At 46.5% G+C, this 20992-nt stretch overlaps 1 protein-coding gene across 6 annotated transcripts in view; it reads left to right on the plus strand.

Moving 5' to 3' along the window:
- Window positions 1-20992, plus strand: part of ky (kyphoscoliosis peptidase) — a 337538-nt gene that overhangs the window by 41878 nt on the left and 274668 nt on the right. For 3 of the 6 annotated variants that reach the window (XM_078203010.1, XM_078203040.1, XM_078203032.1), the window contains one exon: window positions 18685-18720. In XM_078203010.1, the coding sequence (XP_078059136.1) occupies window positions 18685-18720 (36 nt within the window). Of the gene's footprint in view, window positions 1-5361; window positions 5431-18684; window positions 18721-20992 lie in introns of all 6 variants that reach the window. The other 3 variants (XM_078203047.1, XM_078203024.1, XM_078203017.1) reach the window with 2 other exon arrangements.

Raw genomic sequence — 20992 nt, forward strand, 5'->3', positions numbered from 1 at the left:
GGCGCAGTCACTATGTTGGGGGTATACGACAGGCCCCCCAACAGCCCAAGGGAAGTAGAAGAACGGATATGTCAGGAGATAATGGATAGGTGCAGGAAAAATAGGGTTGTTGTAGTGGGAGACTTCAATTTCCCTGGTATAGACTGGAAATCGCGTAGGGCTGGGAGTCTGAATGGGGAGGCATTTGTAAAATGCGTACAGGAAGGTTCTTTGGAACAATATGTAGATAGCCCGACTAGAGAGGGGGCTATACTGGACCTCGTACTGGGGAATGAGCCCGGTCAGGTCTTCAAAGTTTCGGTCGGGGAACATGTGGCAAATAGTGACCACAATTCTGTTAGCTTTAGGATAGTGATGGAAAAGGATGAGTGGTGTCCCAAGGGTAAGGTGTTGGATTGGGGGAAGGCTAACTTTAGTGGGATTAGGCAGAAATTGGCAGCTCTTGATTGGGAGAGGCTGTTTGAGGGTAAATCCACATCTGGCATGTGGGAGTCTTTTAAGGAACAGTTGTTAGGGCTGCATGATAGGCATGTGCCTGTAAAAAAGAAGGATAGGAAGGGTAGGATTCGAGAACCGTGGATAACCAGGGAAATTGAGGGATTGGTCCAAAAGAAAAGAGTGGCATACGTTAGGTCCAAGCAGCTAAAAACGGAGGGAGCTCTGGAGGAATACAAAGAAAGTAGGAAAGAACTCAAACGAGGAATTAGAAGGGCAAAAAGGGGTCACGAAATGTCCTTGGCAGACAGGATTAAGGAGAATCCCAAGGCATTTTATTCATACGTTAGGAACAAAAGGGTTGTCAGGGAAAAAATTGGACCTCTCAGGGACAAAAGTGGGGAATTATGCTGAGAGCCCAAAGAAGTAGGGGAGATCCTAAATGAATACTTTGCGTCGATATTCACAAAGGAGAGGGATGTGTTGACTGGGAGTGTCTCGGAGGGGAGTGTTGACTTGTTAGAGAAAATCTCCATTACAAGGGAGGAAGTGTTAGGTTTTTTAGGGAATATAAAGACTGACAAATTCCCAGGGCCTGATGGAATCTATCCCAGGCTGCTCAGGGAGATGAGAGATGAAATCGCCGGGCCTCTGACGCAAATCTTTGTCTCTTCACTGGACACAGGTGAGGTCCCGGAGGATTGGAGGATAGCTAATGTGGTCCCGTTATTTAAGAAGGGTAGGAAGGATAACCCGGGAAATTATAGGCCGGTGAGCTTGACGTCCGTGGTCGGGAAGTTGTTGGAGAGAATTCTTAGAGATACGATGTATGTGCATTTAGAAAGGAATAAACTCATTAACGATAGTCAGCATGGTTTTGTGAGAGGGAGGTCATGCCTCACTAACCTGGTGGAGTTTTTTGAAGAAGTGACTGGAATGGTTGATGAGGGAAGGGCCGTGGATGTCGCCTATATGGACTTTAGTAAAGCGTTTGACAAAGTCCCTCATGGTAGGCTGGTGAAAAAGGTTGGATCTCATGGGATAAAGGGGGAGGTGGCTAGATGGGTGGAGAACTGGCTTGGTCACAGAAGACAGAGGGTGGTAGTGGAAGGGTCTTTTTCCGGCTGGATGCCTGTGACTAGTGGTGTTCCGCAGGGCTCTGTATTGGGACCTCTGCTGTTTGTGATTTATATAAACGATCTGGAAAAAGGTGTAACTGGGGTGATCAGTAAGTTTGCAGACGACACAAAAATGGCTGGACTTGCAGATAGTGAGGAACATTGTCAGAGGCTACAGAAGGATATAGATAGGCTGGAAATTTGGGCAAAGAAATGGCAGATGGAGTTCAATCCAGATAAATGCGAAGTGATGCATTTTGGTAGAACTAACGTAGGGGGGAGCTATACGATAAATGGCAGAACCATAAAGGGAGTAGATACGCAGGGGGACCTGGGTGTGCAAGTCCACAGATCCTTGAAGGTGACGTCACAGGTGGAGAAGGTAGTGAATAAGGCATATGGCATGCTTGCCTTTATAGGACGGGGCATAGAGTATAAAAGTTGGGGTCTGATGTTGCAGTTGTATAGAACGTCCGTTCGGCCACATTTGGAATACTGTGCCCAGTTCTGATCGCCACACTACCAGAAGGACGTGGAGGCTTTGGAGAGAGTACAGAGGAGGTTTACCAGGATGTTACCTGGTATGGAAGGGCTTAGTTATGAGGAGAGATTGGGTAAACTGGGGTTGTTCTGACTGGAAAGACGGAGGATGAGGGGAGACTTAATAGAGGTGTATAAAATTATGAAAGGCATAGATAGGGTGAACGGTGGGAAGCTTTTCCCCAGGTCGGTGGTGACGTTCACGAGGGGTCATAGGTTCAAGGTGAGGGGGGGGGAGGTTTAACACGGATACCAGAAGGACGTATTTTACACAGAGGGTGGTGGGGGCCTGGAATGCGCTGCTGGGCAAGGTGGTGGGGGTGGATACACTGGGAACGTTTAAGACTTATCTAGATAGCCACATGAACAGAGTGGGAATGGAGAGATACAAAAGAATGGTCTAGTTTGGACCAGGGAGCGGCGCGGGCTTGGAGGGCCGAAGGACCTGTTCCTGTGCTGTATTGTTCTTTGTTCTTTGTTCTTTGTGGTCGGTGCAGACTCGATGGGCCGAATGGCCTCTTTCTGTATTGTAGAGATTCTATGATTCTCAGATTAGTGTAAAAAGAGGTAAAGATGTCTGCGAATACCTCTGCCAGCTGGTCCGTGTAGGACCTGAGTGCTCGTCCGGGTACCCCATCAGGGCAAGTCGCTTTCTGTGGGTTGACTTTTGAGAAGGCGGCTCTGACGGCTGTGATGGTGAGTTTGGATACTGGTTCAACTGAGGCTTCTGTGATGGAAAGCGTGCTCTGCTGACCTGTTTCTCAAAACAGGCATAAAATGCATTGAGCTCATCGGGGAGTGGTGCACTGGTGTCGGCGATTCTACACCATGGAGCCTGTTATATCTTGCAAACCTTGCCATAGTTGGTGGGAATCCGTGTGGCTAGCCTGGGACTCTGGCTTGGCCCAGTACTGTCTTTTGGCATCTTTGATGGATCTTTGTCGATCGTATCTGGATTTCTTATATAGGTCAGGTTGCCTGACTTGGAAGCCTCAGATCTGGACTTCAGCAAGCAGTGGATATCTCTGTTCATCCAATGTATTTCTGTTGGGAAACACACAGATTTGCTTCTTTGGCACACAGTCCTCTACACATTTACTAATGAAGTCAGTTACTATAGTGGCGTACTCGTTCAGGCTAGTCGCTGAGTTTTTAAATATTGACCAGGCCACTGATTTGAAGCAGTCCCGTAGGAGATCAACTGATTCCTCAGACCAACATGACACGATTTTCTTCATCGGATTCTCCCATTTCAGCTTTTGCTTGTAAGCCGGGAGCAGGGCACAGCCTTGTGGTCTGATTTACAAAGTGTGGGTGGGCAATACAGCCGTAGGTACGGTTCATGTTTGTGTAACAGTGGGCTCGAATGTTTGGGCCTCTGGTGGAACAAGAGACATGTTGGTGGTGTCTTGGCAAGACACTTTTGAGCTTGGCCTGATTGAAGTCCCCGGCCAATATGAACAAGGCCTCGGGATGTTTCATCTTATGGCTGTTTGTGGTGTTACGTATTTCATCCAGCGTGGCTTTCAAGTCCACATGGGGTGGGATGTAAACTGCTGTCAGGATAACAGAGGTGAACTCCCGCGGAAGTTAGTAAGGGCAGCATTTGAGTGTCAGGTATTCTAGATCCAGGGAACAGAAACTTGCCAGTGTTGCTACATCTAGGCACCACAAGGTGTTGAATAGAAGGCACCCCACCTCCTCTGGCCTTGCTTGAGGCCGCTGTACAGTCCATTCAGTGGATTGAGAAGCTTTGTTCATGACCCTTTGTGGACAGAGCAAGAGCCATATAAAGCTATGCTACCACCAGAAAGAATGCTTTCTATGGTGCACCTGTAAAAGTTGGTGAGAGTCGTAGTGGACATGTGTACTTTCCCATAAGATTTTGCTTCCAGGACTTTGTCTTATAACAAAAGGAGATATTCACAGATTGATAAAGAGAATTTTGCAGTTATATTCGCTGTCAAGAAGTTTCATCAGTCTGTGTACAACCACCATTTTACTATCATCTTGCACCACAAGCCGTTACTAGGCTGTTCCATGACGATAAACTGGTTCCGCTGATTGCACTGGTCAGAGTACAAAGGAGAACCTTACTTAGGCAACTTATAGTTACACCTTTCAACACAGACCAGGATCTCCAGTGCTGATGCTCTAAGTCGGCTCCCACTTCTTCAGATGATATTTATGCCTCCTGTTCCACTGGAGATGGTCCTTCCTTTGAATTTTCTAGACACTCTGCCCATTTCATCAGCCTACATCAAGACATGGACCCAGTCCTTTCGAAAGTGAAGAGAATCGTTTCAATCGACTGGCATTTTGACAAATCCGAGCAATTCTGGCCCTATTTGCATCATAGAAATGAAACCAGCTGTGAACCCTGACATATTGCCGTTCCTTCACAGTCACTGGGTCAAAATCCTGCAATTCCATCCCTAACGCCTAAGAGGAAGACTCAAATAATACCCCAGAAATGATAAGGAGGAATTGAAGGAAATTAATATTGGTGGGAAAATAGTGCTGGAGAAATTAACGGACTAAAAGCAAATGAATCCCAGGACCTGATAATCTACATCCCGGTGTTCTCAAAGAGGTAGGTGGTCATGGAAATAGTGGATGCGTTGGTTGTCATTTTCCAAAATTCTGTAGATTCAAGAACAGTGCTGGCAGATTGGAAGGTGGCAAATGTAACCCCACTGTATAAAAAAGGAGGGAGGGAGAAAATAGGGAATTACAGACCAGTTGGCCTAACAGCAGTAGTAGGAAAAATGCTGGAATCTATTGTAAAGGATGTGATAACAGGACATGGTCGGCACGGTGGGACAATTGTTACCACTGCTGCCTCGCAGTGCCAGGGACCCGAGTTCAAGTCCAGCCTTGGGTGAATATCTGTGTGCAGTTTGCATGTTCTCCCAATATCTGTGTGGGTTTCCCCTGGGTACACTGGTTTCCTCCCACAGTCCAAAGGTGTGCAGGTTAGGTGGATCGGCCATGCTAAGTTTCTCAGTCTTCAAAAATGTGCAGATTAGGCGGAATAGCCTTAGTAAATGCACAGGGTTACGGGGATAGAGCAGTGGGGAGAGCCTGGGTAAGATGCTCTGTCAGAGAGTTGGTTGCTCCTTGATAGTCTGAATGGCCTCCTTCTGCACTGTAGGCACTCAATGTTCTATGGACACTCCGATAATTCTGTGAGCTGTTGTAAAATATGTATAACTCACTGATTGATGCTGTAAAGTCTAAACTATATACATGGTGCTTTCTGTTCAAGGTCCCTATACTGTACCAATGGGATATCAAACAAGAAAGTTAACAACGCCATTGTATTCAGAAAGTACAGGTAGGATTACAAACTAGTTTTCCCTTCATCTGCTGGCAACGATTCTAATTATAAAAGAACATGTTAAAAGTAGAAACTAAAACAGAAAATATTGGAAAATTGTAGCAGGTTTGACAGCATCTGTGGAGAGAGAATAGAGCCAATGTTTTAAGTCTGGGTGACCCTTCTGTTGTGAAGTTGGTGTTTATAAAATTATTTTTAAAATTGTAAAAATGTTAACAGGTGAAAGTATTTCATGGTCCCTTTAAAAAGGTTGTGCTTTTTCTGTACTTAAAAAAAAATGCAGGTGCACATAGGGCGGCGCGGTAGCACAGTGGTTAGCACTGCTGCTTCACAGCTCCAGGGTCCCGGGTTCGATTCCCGGCTCGGGTCACTGTCTGTGTGGAGTTTGCACATTATCCTCGTGTCTGCGTGGGTTTCCTCTGGGTGCTCCGGTTTCCTCCCACAGTCCAAAGATGTGCGGGTTAGGTTGATTGGCCAGGTTAAAAATTGCCCCTTAGAGTCCTGAGATGCGTAAGTGAGAGGGATTAGCGGGTAAAATATGTGGGGGTAGGGCCTGGGTGGGATTATGGTCGGTGCAGACTCGATGGGCCGAATGGCCTCCTTCTGCACTGTAGGGTTTCTATGATTCTATGATATGGTGCCAGTACACAGACTGAAACATCATATCAAAGGCCAACCAGGTTGTCTTGGTAACAGGCATTTGAATGTTTGAATTTTGTCCAATCAGTTTAAATTAGGCACTTGGCTACCACCAACCTATTAGATTTGAAATTGATGTTTTGGTAACCTGAGGACCCATCATATTTTGGGAAATATTGATATGTCATCAGGGGTATAAGAGACGGGAGATTGTGAGACAAATGGGAAGAACACCTGCCACCTGTCATTACTCACAGCTCCAGAAAGAGAGACTTGTTGGCTCTCATAGCTGCATTTATGTCTTAAAAGAAAGCCTCATCTCGATAGTGAAGATAGCAAAAGAAGACAGAGATTCCAGACAGAAGAAATCAACAGAGAAGACCAGAAGATTCCAGAAGACGTCAAACCTGGTTGTAATTTAAAGAGTGACTAAACATTCTATTTTTTTGTTTATAAGTGGGAATTGTATTTATCTAAACAGCATTCCATTAGAATAGTGTTTTATTTGGTTCATTAATAGCTTAGTTAACCTGTTCACTGTTAGTTAGATAAATAAAGTGTTACTTGTTGATTTTATAGAGAGAATCTCAGGTAGTTATTTTGATTTAACCATTAAAAGTTGATGAAGATCAGATCATACTACTTCTCACACACTTCTAACAGATTATGAGGCGAGGTACTCCTCTTTGAGTGGTTAAGTGTTAATTCTCAGAGAGGGGATCAACCCCCACTTCATAAGACTTCATCAGAGCGAAGAGCAAAGAAAATAAAAAGAGATTTATACTATGAGGGTGGGCGGGGAGGGGGGGGTGGGGCTGTAATTGGACAAAGGAAATGTAAATGATGATAAAGAAGGCTGAGAAAGTGTCCATTAAGTGATCAGAATGTGTGAATGGCACAACAGAGGTACAGATTGTTAAGGGACTACCTGAGGAATGTGGCAGTTGCCCTGAGGGGCAGGGGGCTGGGGTGTTGGAGACAAGATGGATAGTGAGAATGGAGAAGTGGAAAAATGGAAGTGGGAATGAAGGGTGATAAAAGTGGATGAATGAGATGAAAAGAAGAAATGAAATAAAATGAATAGGAATGGGGTGAAGGTGGAGGAGAGAGTTCATCCTCTGAAGTTGTTGAACTCAATGTTCAGTCCAGAAGACTGTAAAGTGCCCAATCGGAAGATGAAGTGCTGTTCCTCCAGTTTGCATTGGGGTTCGCTAGAACATTGCAAAAGGCCAAGGGTGGACATGTGGACAGGACAGCAGGGTGGTGTGTTGAAGTGGCAAGTGACAGGAAGGTCTGGGACCTGCTTGCAGGACTGAAGGTGTTCTGCAAAGCAGTCACCCAGTCTGCGTTTCATCTCTCCGATGTAGAGTAGACAAAGAACAAAGAACAAAGAACAATACAGCACAGGAACAGGCCCTTCGGCCCTCCAAGCCCGCGCCGCTCCCCGGTCCAGGATTGAATCCTGAATCCAGGATCCCCGCCCAATTTTCCAGCCTATCTACATACCAATATCCTATCCACCGAGCTGTCCCCCACAGCTACGATGCTTTGTTCATTACAACCTATTAACTCACCCCCACCCCCCCATTCCAGACCATGTGATCTCCAGGGAGAGGCGAAAACCCAGAGTGAAAAACCCCAGGGCCAATATGGGGAAAAAAAAATCTGGGAAATTCCTCTCCGACCCCCTGAGGCGATCGAAACGAGTCCAGGAGATCACAATGGCCCTGATCGGAAAATGCTTCCCAACCCTAGTCATTTCCACTTCCACGAGAAACAAGGAACAATTAGCCCGCGCCGTTCCCTGGTCCAAACTAGACCACTCTTTTGTATCCCTCCATTCCCACCTTTTTCATCATCATTTACATTTCCTTTGTCCAATTACATCACCCCGCCTCCCCCATTGTATAAATCTTGTCTGATTTTCTTTGCCGTTAGCTCTGATGAAGGATCTATTCTCTCTCCACAGATGATGTCAGACCCGCTGAGATTTTCCAGCATTTTCTGTTTTTATTTCAGGACCCAGCATCAGCAATATTTTGCCTTTATCTTAATGTTAGAAGTAGAACTGTTGTGCCATGGTGGCACAATGGTTAACACTGCTGCCTCACAGCACCAGGAACCCAGGTTCAATTCTGGCCTTGGGTGACTGTGTGAGTCGATTTCGCACATTCGCCCTGTAAATATCTGGGGTATGGGATTAGGACCTGGGTAAGATGCTCTGATGTGGAGATGCCGGCGTTGGACTGGGGTAAGCACAGTCAGAAGTCTCACAACACCAGGTTAAAGTCGAACAGGTTTATTTGGCAGCACTAGCTTTCAAAGTCTCAGGCTCCTTCATCAGGTGAGTGAGGACTTGTGTTCACAAACAGGTCATATACAGACACAAACTCAATTTACAGGATAATGGTTGGAATACGAGTCTTTACAGGTAATCAAGTCTTAAAGGTACAGACAATGTGAGTGGAGAGAGGGCCAAGCACAGGTTAAAGAGATGTGTATTGTCTCCAGCCAGGACAGTTAGTGAGATTTTGCAAGCCCAGGCAAGTCGTGGGGGTTACAGATAGTGTGACATGAACCCAAGATCCCGGTTGAGGCCGTCCTCATGTGTGTGAAACTTGGCTATCAGTTTCTGCTCAGTGATTCTGCGTTGTGTGTTGTGAAGGCCGCCTTGGAGAACGCTTACCCGAAGATCAGAGGCTGAATGACCGTGACTGCTGAAGTGTTCCCCGACTGGAAGAGAACGCTCCTGCCTGGTGATTGTCGAGCAGTGTTCATTCATTCATTGTCGTAGCGTCTGCATGGTCTCCCCAAATATCATGCCTCGGGACATCCTTTCCTGCAGCATATCAGGTAGACAACATTGGCCGAGTCGCAAGAGTGTGTACCGTGTACCTGGTGGATGGTGTTCTCATGTCAGATGATGGCATCCGTGTCGATGATCCAGCACGTCTTGCAGAGGTTGCTGTGGCAGGGTTGTGTGGTGTTGTGGTCACTGTTCTCCTGAAGGCTGGGTAGTTTGCTGCAGACAATGGTCTGTTTGAGGTTGTGCAGTTGTTTGAAGGCAAGAAGTGGGGGTGTGGAGATGGCCTTGGTGAGATGTTCGACTTCATCAATGACATGTTGAAGGCTCCAGAGAAGATGTCGTAGCTTCTCTGCTCTGGGCAAGTACTGGACAATGAAGGGTACTCAGTCCACCGTGTCCCGTGTTTGTCTTCTGAGGAGGTCGGTGTGGTTTTTCGCTGTGGCACGCCGGAACTGTCGATCGATGAGTCGAGCACCATATCCTGTTCTTATGAGAACATAGAACATAGAACATTACAGCGGAGTACAGGCCCTTCAGCCCTCGATGTTGCGCCGACCAGTGGAACCAATCTAAAGCCCCTCTAATCTACACTATTCCAATATCATCCATATGTTTATCCAATAACCATTTGAATGCTCTTAATGTTGACGAGTCCACTACTGCTGCAGACAGGGCATTCCACACCCTTAATACTCTCTGAGTGAAGAACCTACCTCTAACATCTGTCCTATATCTCTCACCCCTCAATTTAAAGCTATGTCCCCTCGTGCTAGCCATCACAATCCGAGGAAAAAGGCTCTCACTATCCACCCTATCTAATCCTCTGATCATCTTGTATGCCTCTATTAAGTCACCTCTTAACCTTCTTCTCTCTAACGAAAACAACCTCAGGCCCCTCAGCCTTTCCTCATATGATTTTCCCACCATACCAGGCAACATCCTGGTAAATCTCCTCTGCACCCTTTCCAACACTTCCACATCTTTCCTATAATGCGGCGACCAGAACTGCACGCAATACTCCAAATGCGGCCGCACCAGAGTTTTGTACAGTTGCAGCATGACCTCCTGGCTCCGAAACTCAATCCCTCTACCAATAAAAGCTAACACATCGTACAGCTTCTTAACAACCCTATCAACCTGGGTGCCAACTTTCAGGGATCTATGCACCTGACACCCAGATCCCTCTGTTCATCCACACTACCAAGTATCTTACCATTCGCCCAGTACTCTGTATTCCTGTTACTCCTTCCAAAGTGAATCACCTCACACATTTCTGCATTAAACTCCATTTGCCACCTCTCAGCCCAGCTCTGCAGCTTATCTATGTCCCTCTGTAACCTGCCACTTCCCTCCGCACTGTCTACAACTCCACCGACTTTAGTGTCATCCGCAAATTTACTAATCCATCCCTCCACGCCCTCATCCAGGTCATTAATAAAAATGACAAACAGCAGTGGCCCCAAAACAGATCCTTGCGGTACACCACTAGTAACTGAACTCCAGGATGAATATTTCCCATTAACCACCACCCTCTGTTTTCTTACAGCTAGCCAATTCCTGATCCAAACCACTTAAATCACCCTCAATCCCATGTGTCCGTATTTTCTGCAAAAGCTTACCATGGGGAACCTTCTCAAACGCTTTGCTGAAATCCATATACACCACATCAACTGCTTTACCCTCATCCACCTCTTTGGTCACCTTCTCAAAGAACTCAATAAGGTTTGTGAGGCACGACCTACCCTTCACAAAACCGTGCTGACTATCCCTAATCAAATTATTCCTTTCTAGGTGATTATAAATCCTATCTCTTATAATCCTTTCCAATACTTTGCCCACAACAGAAGTAAGGCTCACCGGTCTATAATTACCAGGGTTGTCCCAACTCCCCTTCTTGAACAAGGGGACAACATTTGCTATCCTCCAGCCTTCTGGCACTGTTCCTGGAGACAATGACGACACAAAGATCAAAGCCAAAGGCTCTGCAATCTGCTCTCTAGCCTCTCAGAGAATCCTAGGATAAATCCCATCCGGCCCAGGGGACTTATCTATTTTTACCCTTTCCATAATTGCTAACACCTCCTCCTTATGAGCATCAATCCCATCCAGTCCAACAGCCTGCATCTCAGTACTCCCCTCGACAACACTGTCCCTCTCCAGTGTGAATACCAACGAAAAATATTCATTTAGTGCCTCTCCTATCTCTTCAGACTCCACGCACAACTTCCCACTACTGTATTTGGAGAAATACTGCTCGTCTGTGTCGAAGTTCAGGCTGCTGACAAACAACTTTTCTTCTTCAGTGATGGTGGCGGGATTGCTGCGCACTTGAGTGTGTGAAGCTCTAGGAGCTGGCCTAACTGGTGGAGCCGGTGGTCCTGGTGGTCTCGGGGACCATGTATATGATGGTGGGGGTCTCCTACAATCTCGGGCGGAGTGTCCAGGCTGCCCAAAATTAAAACATTTTGGGAGATTGAAGGATTGAAAAATAAAGTCATGCTGCAGCTTTATAGAACCTTAGTTAGGCCGTACTTGGAATATAGTGTTCAATTCTGGTCGCCACACTACCAGAAGAATGTGGAGGCTTTGGAGAGGGTACAGAAAAGATTTACCAGGATGTTGCCTGGTATGGAGGACATCAGCTATGAGGAGAGGTTGGACAAACTTGGTTTGCTTTCACTGGAACGACGGAGATCGAGGAGCGACCTGATAGAAGTCTACAAGATTATGAGGGGGGCATGGACAGAGTGAATAGTCAGAAGCTTTTTCCAAGGGTGGAAGAGTCAATTACTCAGCGGCATAGGTCAAGGTGCGAGGGGCAAGGTTTAAAGAAGATATACGAGGTAAGTTTTTTTTCCAGAGAGGGTGGTGGGTGCCTGGTACTCGCTGCCGGGGGAGGTAGTGGAAGCAGACATCATAGTGAGTTTTAAGGAACGTCTGGACAAATACATGACTAGGATGGGAATAAAGGGATATGGTCCCCAGAAGGGTCGCGAGTTTTAGTTCAGTTGGGCAGCATGGTCGGTGCAGGCTTGGAGGGCCGAAGGGCCTGTTCCTGTGCTGTAATTTTCTTTATTCTTTATTTTTTAACATGTCCCTCTATCTCTCCCTGGGGCTGCTGTGTAAGCTGGAGCTGTACCTCTCTGGTGTTGGTGATCCCCGTACCCTCGTTTCTCCATACTGGACCCTGGCTAGCCCTCATCGGAAGCATTCTCGCCTCCCTTTCTGACCGTGACATAGAACATAGAACATAGAAAGCCACAGCACAAACAGGCCCTTCGGCCCACAAGTTGCGCCGATCACATCCCCACCTCTAGGCCTATCTATAGCCCTCAATCCCATTAAATCCCATGTACTCATCCAGAAGTCTCTTAAAAGACCCCAACGAGTTTGCCTCCACCACCACCGACGTCAGCCGATTCCACTCACCCACCACCCTCTGAGTGAAAAACTTACCCCTGACATCTCCTCTGTATCTACCCCCCAGCACCTTAAACCTGTGTCCTCTCGTAGCAACCATTTCAGCCCTTGGAAATAGCCTCTGAGAGTCTACCCTATCCAGACCTCTCAACATCTTGTAAACCTCTATCAGGTCACCTCTCATCCTTCGTCTCTCCAGGGAGAAGAGACCAAGCTCCCTCAACCTATCCTCATAAGGCATGCCCCCCACGTGACGTTGGGGATCCCTGAACTTCCTGTTCCCAGACTCGAGCTAAGCTCGGAGAACCCATGCTTCATTGTGTGTGGTCTCTGCGGGGTCACAATTAGCACAGGCTTTCTTGCCTTCCTCTGTGGTGTGTGAGACTAATGTCCGAGCCCATTTGGATGAATCAGCTTCATTTAATCTAACCCGATCTAATTCCCCATATACTCCCATGAAGTGGATTCATAAACGACCGGCAAAGGCAGTCGGATGTTCCCCTTTCCTCTGTCTACATTTATTTAACCCATCTACAGGATCCCCTTTATTAAATCCTACCGCGGTCAATATCGCTTCCTTGATTTCGTTTAAGGTTCCTTCCCCAACATTTAGAGGGGCTGGCAGGGCAGACCGTACAGACTTGCTGAAGCACATGACTATCAGCTTCACCTCTTCCCTTTCATCTAACCCATGCATTATCTTTTGCTGCCTAACATCCTCAAAGAAACTGTGTGGGTCAGCCGATGGCTCAAAGGTTGTGATTTTATTTGCGATTTCAGCCAATTGTGCCACCGTAAACGGGGTCGTGTATGTAACAGCTGGGCCCTGAGACTCTCCTACCCAACGTTCAGTCGTCACTGGGTGCATCGGTACTGGAGGTGAATCTGGGGGCGCGGTGGGTATGACTTCCCCTGGGAAAGATGGTGGTGGACCCCAATCCTCGGTTTGTGTAACGTAAAGTCCCGCATTCTCCTTTAACTCTCCCCAATCTGCACCCTCTGTCTCCTCTTCCTCTGCTGTCCCGAAGGTTCACATAAATCCGTTTTGAACCGATAATAGGGATTCCAGCTGTGAAATTTCTCACTGGTATTTGGAGTGGGCAGCGGTTGCCTGTCTTTGTTCTTTACTGGCTTGATGTAGTCCTTTTATTGCCACCTGCAGATCAGTGCACTTAGCTTCCAATCGTGCTACCGCCCGCTCGGTTTTACCTTTGGCCAAGACAGTGCGCTGGGCGTCTTGAAAGGCTCTTTCATACTGGGTCTGAAAATTGCCCAGATGTAATAAATTTGCCTGATTTGTTATTTTCCATTCATCTACCTCTCTGTCCTTTTCTGTTTTTATTTGTTCGATCCTCTCCTGCTGCTGTTCCTTCAGTTTCTTTATCTCCTCCTCCTTTTCCTCTTTTAATTTCCTAATCTCTTTCTCTTTCTCATCCTGTACCTGCTTCGATTCCTCCAGTTCCCTACGAACTGTGTTTAATTCCTTCTCTGTTTCTAGCAGCTGTCCTAAACAGCTCACAATGGCATTCGCTTTCTCGCATTTGGCTACCCATTTTCCCTGAACTTTTCTTAACTTGTCCCAATACTTCTGTCCTAGGGATCCCGGTCCTGTCTCAGTATTGGCACAAAATTCTGCCCATAGGGGCCATCCTTTCTTCCTAATGTATTCTCTGATTTTTGTTTCCCATATGGGACACTTCTCTGTCTCTCTACTGTTTCCTGCCATTCTCTGTTCAACAACAAGGGGTAGAACTTAGAGCCAGACTCACTTTCCAAAGAGAACTGAGGGACTGCTGTGTACTCTGTTTCACAGAGACCTGGCTCACTCCTGCTTCATTGGACAGTGCCCTACAACCAGAAGGCCTCTCAATCCATCGAATGGACTGTACAGCGGACTCAGGCAAGGCTAGGGGAGGGGGGTCTGCTTCCTAATCAACACCCCATGGTGCCTAGACGTAGCAACACTGGCAGCTTTCTGCTCCCCAAACCTAGAATACCTGACACTAAAATGCCACCCCTACTACCTTCCGCGGGAGTTCACCTCCGTTATCCTGATGACAGTTTACATCCCATCTCATGTGGACATGAAGATCGCGCTGGACGAAATATACACCACTACGAATAACCTTGAGACGAAACATCCTGAGGTCTTGTTCATCATGGCCTGGGACTTCAATTCAGGTCAAGCTCAAGAGCGTACTACCAAGCTACCACCAACATGTCTCCTGCTCCACCAGAGGCCCAAACATCCTAGACCACTGCTGCACAGATATCAAACATGCCTACTGCTCTATCGCCCACCCACACTTTGGCAAATCAGACCACAAGGCTGTGCTCCTGCTCCCGGCTTACAAGCAAAAACTGAAGCGGGAGAATCCATCAAAGAAAGTTGTGCAATGTTGGTCTGAGGAATCGGATGATCTCCTCCAGGACTGCTTGGAGTCAGTGGATTGGTCAGTATTTAAAAACTCTGCGACCAGCCTGAATGAGTACGCCACTACAGTAACTGACTTAATTAGTAAGTGTGTAGAAGATTGTGTGCCAAAGAAGCAAATACATGTGCTCCCCAACCAGAAACCATGGATTAACAGGAGTATCCACTGCTTGCTGAAGTCCAGGTCTGAGGCATTCAAGTCAGGCAATGCTGACCTCTACAAGAAAACCAGATACGATCGAAGGAGATCAAAGATGTCAAAAGACAGTACCGGACCAAGCTAGAGTCCCAGGCTAGCCACACCAACCCCCGTTGACTATGGCAAGATCTGCAAGACATAACAGGCTACAAGATGAAGGCATGTAAAATCGCCGGCTCCAACGCACCTATCCCTGATGAGCTCAATGGACTCAATGAACTCATTCTACATCTGTTTTGAGCAAGAGGTCAGTGAGAGCGTGCCCTCCACCCTGGAAGCCTTGGATGAACCTGTATCTGAGATCACCATTTCAGATGTCAGAGTAGCTTTCTGAAGGCCAACCCACGGAAAGCAACTACCCAGATGGGGTACCCGGATGTACACTCAGATCCTGCGCGGATCAGCTGGCAGAGGTATTCACAGACATCTTCAACCTCTCTTTACAACAATCTGAGGTCCCTATCTGCTTCAAGAAGACGACCATCATCCCGGAACCTAAGAAAAGCCAAGCAGTGTGCCTTACTGACTATCGGCCGGTGCCTCGGACATCCATCATTATGAAGTGCTTCGAAATGTTAGTTGTGTCACAAATCAATTCCAGCCTCCCGGACTACCTGGATCCACTACAGTTTGCCTATCACCGCAACAGGTCCACAACAGACGCCATTTCCCTGGCCCTGCACTCAACCCTGGAACATCTAGATAACAAGGACAGCTATGTCAGACTCCTTCAACAGCTGACTCCTTCAACAACTGACTCTGTCAGTTGGAACGTCTTGTTGAAGTTGTACAAGACATTGGTAAGGCCACACTTGGAGTACTGTGTGCAGTTCTGGTCACCCTATTATAGAAAGGATATTATTGAACTGGAAAGAGTGCAGAAAAGATTTACTAGGATGCTACCGGGACTTGATGGTTTGAGTTATAAGGAGAGGCTGGATAGACTGGGACATTTTTCTCTGGAGCATAGGAGGTTACCTTATAAAGGTCTATAAAATAATGAGGGGCATAGATAAGGTAAATAGTCAATATCCTTTCCCAAAGGTAGGGGAGTCTAAAACTAGAGGGCATAGGTTTAAGGTGAGAGGGGAGAGATACAAAAGTGTTCAGGGGCGCAATTTTTTCACACAGAGGGTGGTGAGTGTCTGGAACAAGCTGCCAGAGGTAGTAGGAGAGGCGGGTACAATTTTGTCTTTTATAAAGCATTTAGATAGTTACATGGATAAGATGGTTATAGAGGGATTAGGCCAAATGCGGGCAATTGGGATTAGTTTAGGGGTTTAAAGAAAAGGGCGGCATGGACAAGTTGGGCCGAAGGGCCTGTTTCCATGCTATAAACCTCTATGACTCTATGACTCCTATTTATTGACTACAGCTCAGCCTTCAACACTATTATTCCTGCGAAACGCATCTCCAAACTCCGTGGTCTGGGTCTCGGCACCTCCCTCTGCGGTTGGATCCTGAACTTCCTTACTCACAGACCACAATCAGTAAGGATAGGCAACAACACCTCCTTCAGGATCATCCTCAACACCGGTGCGCCACAAGACTGTGTTCTCAGCCTCCTACTATACTCCTTATACACCTATGACTGTGCGGCCAAATTCCCCTCCAATTGGATTTTCAAGTTTGCTGACGGCATCACCATAGTGGGTCTGATCTCAAACAATGACAAGACAGAATACAGGAATGAGATAGAGAACCTGGTGAACTGGTGTGGCATCAATAATCTCTCCCTCAATGTCAACAAAATGAAGGAGATTGTCATCAACTTCAGGAAGCATAAAGGAGAACATGGCCCTGTCTCCATCAATGGGGACAAAGTAGAAAAGGTTGAGAGCTTCAAGTTTTTAGGTATCCAGATCACCAACAACCTGTCCTGGTCCCCCCATGCCGACACTATAGTTAAGAAAGCCCACCAACGCCTCTACTTTCTCAGAAGACTAAGGAAATTTCGCATTTCAGTTATGACTCTCACTAACTTTTACAGATGCACCATAGAAAGCATTCTTTCTGGTTGTATCACAGCTTGGTATGGCTCCTGCTCTGCCCAAGACCGCAAAAAACTACAAAAGGTTGTGAATGTAGCCCAATCCATTACGCAAACCAGCCTCTCATCCGTTGACTCTGTCTACACTTCCTGCTGCCTTGGCAAAGCAGCCAGCATAATTAAGGACCCCACGCACCACAGACATTCTCTCTTCCACCTTGTTCATTCGGGAAAAAGATCCAAAAGTCTGAGGTCACGTACCAACCGACTCAAGAACAGATTCTTCCTTGCTGCTGTCAGACTTTTGAATGGACTTACCTTGCATTAAGTTGATCTTTATCTACACCCTAGCTATGATTGTAACACTACATTCTGCATTCTCTCGTTTCCTTCTCTACGAACGGTATGTTTTATCTGTATAGTGCACAAGAAACAATACTTTTCACTGTATGTTAATACATGTGACAATAACAAATCAAATCAAATCAGGGAGTTGATCAGACTGCGGGTATGGCTTTGGGCTGTGTTCCGGTCCTAATCCCTCCGGATTCTAATGTAAGCCTACTTTACCCTATCCTCCTTGTTAGTAACAACGCATGTACAATAACCACTTTCCTGAAGGCAGTTATTTGTCCAATAAGGAGTGCACACCTGATGGCTCTGAGTTTTAAATAATCGTTCAATATAGGTTCTGTGGGATTCGATATTGCAGCAACAAAGTTACTTCTTGCCGATGTCCCACCAGAGTTGCCAATTTGTTGTGCCACACAGTCTGTTTTAACACTTGTATGGTGGACAAAGAATTGCGAATAGACTTCTTGTTAGTACAACAGTATTTATTTACACACACAATCAATAATCACCCACCCAATCAGCAATAAGTTATCTTACAGAAATACTAAAGTTCAAGTCCAATACTAGATCTTGACCTAACTTTTGCGTGACTGGCAAGTACCCAGGCAGATATTGGCCTTTATCTGTGCGCTGGTCTCTGTAGTCCTCTGCGTAGTCTGCTCCTTTGGTCTGGTCTGACACTGTGGCTCTGGTCTTTCTTCCTTCTTGGGTGTGGTGGCTCTCCGTGCTGGTCATTGCTGCCGATGGTCACCGTTGTTGTTGCTCATTCGTGGGGGCAGAGAGAGAGAGAGAGAACTTCTTCTGTTGCCTTTTATCCCTCCTTGGTTTCGTGTCCTTTTGGGCAGTCTCCTGATTCTTGTCAATCAATTGATCAGGACTTGATCACCCTGATCGATAAAGTCCAATTGGGTGCTGCCTCACCAATCTCTGGGTGTATCTCCAATGGCCATGTCTGTCGGTGCTGGGGGCATGTAGGACACACACCTCCCTCCCAAATAAGGGGTTAAGGCGCCCTATGTCTGGTAAACAATCCAGTTTGATCAGAAAGTTTCCTTTGTCCTGGAGATGACCCATATCCTGTGTATTCAGTCGTCTGAGCTGCAGCCTGTTTATCTCTGTCTTTTAAGCTGCAACCTGCTATTTCAGTGTTTGTCCAATTATCCCAGCATGCTCTGTAAATTGCCATTTTAGGTGGCCCATTTGGCCTCAGATGGGAATCACAATTGTGGCAAAGTCTCTGTCACACTGTCCTTGATTGGCTCGAATTTCCCTCCCCACAGGAGCAGTAAATCAGAATGCTGTTTGCAGTGAGGAAAGCTAAGATAAATTGTCCCATTAATCTATGACTATTGACATATTCTATTTGACAGAATCTCTTTGTTTGAGCTGACAATTAAATTTTCTTGCAGAATCATCTGAGGAAGAAAATATCAAGGAGAGACCAGGTAATTAATTTTTGTACTCTCCTCAGATTTGTCTAGAATACCCAAATAGCAATAGCCATTATTTGATTTGATTTGATTTATTATTGTCACATGTAATAGCATCCAGTGAAAAGTATTGTTTCTTGCGCGCTATACAGACAAAGCATGCCGTTCATAGAGAAGGAAACAAAAGAGTGGAGAATGTAGTATTATAGTCATAGCTGGGGTGCAGAGAAAGATCAACTTAATGCAAGGTAAGTCCATTCAAAAGTCTGACAGCAGCAGGGACAAAGCTGTTCTTGAGTCGGTTGGTACGTGACCTCAGACTTTTGTATCTTTTTCTCAATAGAAGAAGGTGGAAGAGAGAATGACCGGGTGCGTGGGGTCCTTAATTATGCTGGCTGCTTTGCCGAGGCAGCAGGAAGTGTAGACAGAGTCAATGGATGGGAGGCTGGTTGGCATGATGGATTGGGCTACATTCACGACCTTTTGTAGTTTCTTGCGGTCTTGGGCAGAGCAGGAGCCATACCAAGCTGTGAAACAACCAGTAAAAATGCTTTCTATGGTACATTTGTAGAAGTTGGTGAGAGTCGTAGCTGACATGCCAAATTTCCTTAGTCTTCTGAGAAAGTAGAGGCATTGGTGGGCTTTCTTAATTATAGTGTCAGCATGGGGGGACCAGGGCAGGTTGTTGGTGACCTGGACGCCTAAAAACCTGAAGCTCTCGACCCTTTCTACTTCGTCCCTGTTGATGTCGACAGGGGCATGATCGCCTTTACACTTCCTGAAGTCGATGACAATCTCCGTTTTGCTGACATTGAGGGAGAGATTTTTGTCACCGTACCAGTTCACCAGGTTCTCTATCTCATTCCTGTACTCTGTATCGTCATTGTTTGAGATCCGACCTATTACGGTGATGTCGTTAGCAAACTTGAAAATCGAATTGGAGGGGAGTTTGGCCACACAGTCATAGAAACATAAAAACATAGAACATAGAAACATAGAAAAACTACAGCACAAACAGGCCCTTCGGCCTCACAAGTTGTGCCGAACATATCCCTACCTTCTAGGCCTACCTATAACCCTCCATCCTATTAAGTCCCATGTACTCATCCAGGAGTCTCTTAAAAGACCCTATTGAGTTTGCCTCCACCACCACTGACGGCAACCGATTCCACTCGCCCACCACCCTCTGTGTGAAAAGCTTCCCCCTAACATTTCCCCTGTACCTACCCCCCAGCACCTTAAACCTGTGTCCTCTCGTAGCAGCCATTTCCACCCTGGGAAAAAGCCTCTGAGAGTCCACCCGATCTATGCCTCTCAACATCTTATATACCTCTATTAGGTCTCCTCTCATCCTACGTCTCTCCCAGGAGAAAAGACCGAGCTCCCTCAGCCTATCCTCAAAAGGCATGCCACTCAATCCAGGCAACATCCTTGTAAATCTCCTCTGCACCCTTTCAATCATTTCCACATCCTTCCTGTAATGAGGCGACCAGAACTGAGCACAGTACTCCAAGTGGGGTCTGACGAGGGTCTTATATAGCTGCACCATTATCCCCGGACTCCTAAACTCAATCCCTCGATTGATGAAGGCCAGCACACCATACGCCTTCTTAACAACCTCCTGCACCTGCAGGGCCGATTTTAGAGTCCTATGGACCCGGACCCCAAGGTCCTTCTGATCCTCTACAGTACTAAGAGTCTTTCCCTTTATATTGTACTCCTTCATCTCATTTGACCTGGCAAAATGGACCACTACGCATTTATCTGGGTTGAAGTCCATCTGCCACTTCTCCACCCAGTCTTGCATCCTATCGATGTCCCTCTGTAACTTCTGACATCCCTCCAGACTATCCACAACCCCACCAACCTTCGTGTCATCGGCAAACTTACCAACCCATCCCTCCACTTTCTCATCCAGGTCATTTATGAAAATGACAAACAGCAAGGGTCCCAGAACAGATCCCTAGTACACCACTGGTGACAGACCTCCATTTAGAAAAAGACCCATCTATACACACTCTCTGCCTCCATTGGGCAAGCCAGTTCTGGATCCACAGGGCAGCAGCACCTTGGATCCCATGCCCTCTCACTTTTTCTAGAAGCTTTGCATGGGGGACTTTATCGAACGCCTTGCTAAAATCCATATCAACCACATCTACCGCTTTCCCTTCGTCAATGTGTTTAGTCACATTTTCGAAGAACTCCACCAGGCTCGTAAGGCACCATCTGCCTTTGACAAAGCCATGCTGAGTATTCTTGAGCATACTAAACCTCTCTAAATGCTCAT

This window comes from Mustelus asterias, chromosome 3, assembly GCF_964213995.1.
Source record: "Mustelus asterias chromosome 3, sMusAst1.hap1.1, whole genome shotgun sequence".
NCBI lineage: Eukaryota > Metazoa > Chordata > Chondrichthyes > Carcharhiniformes > Triakidae > Mustelus > Mustelus asterias.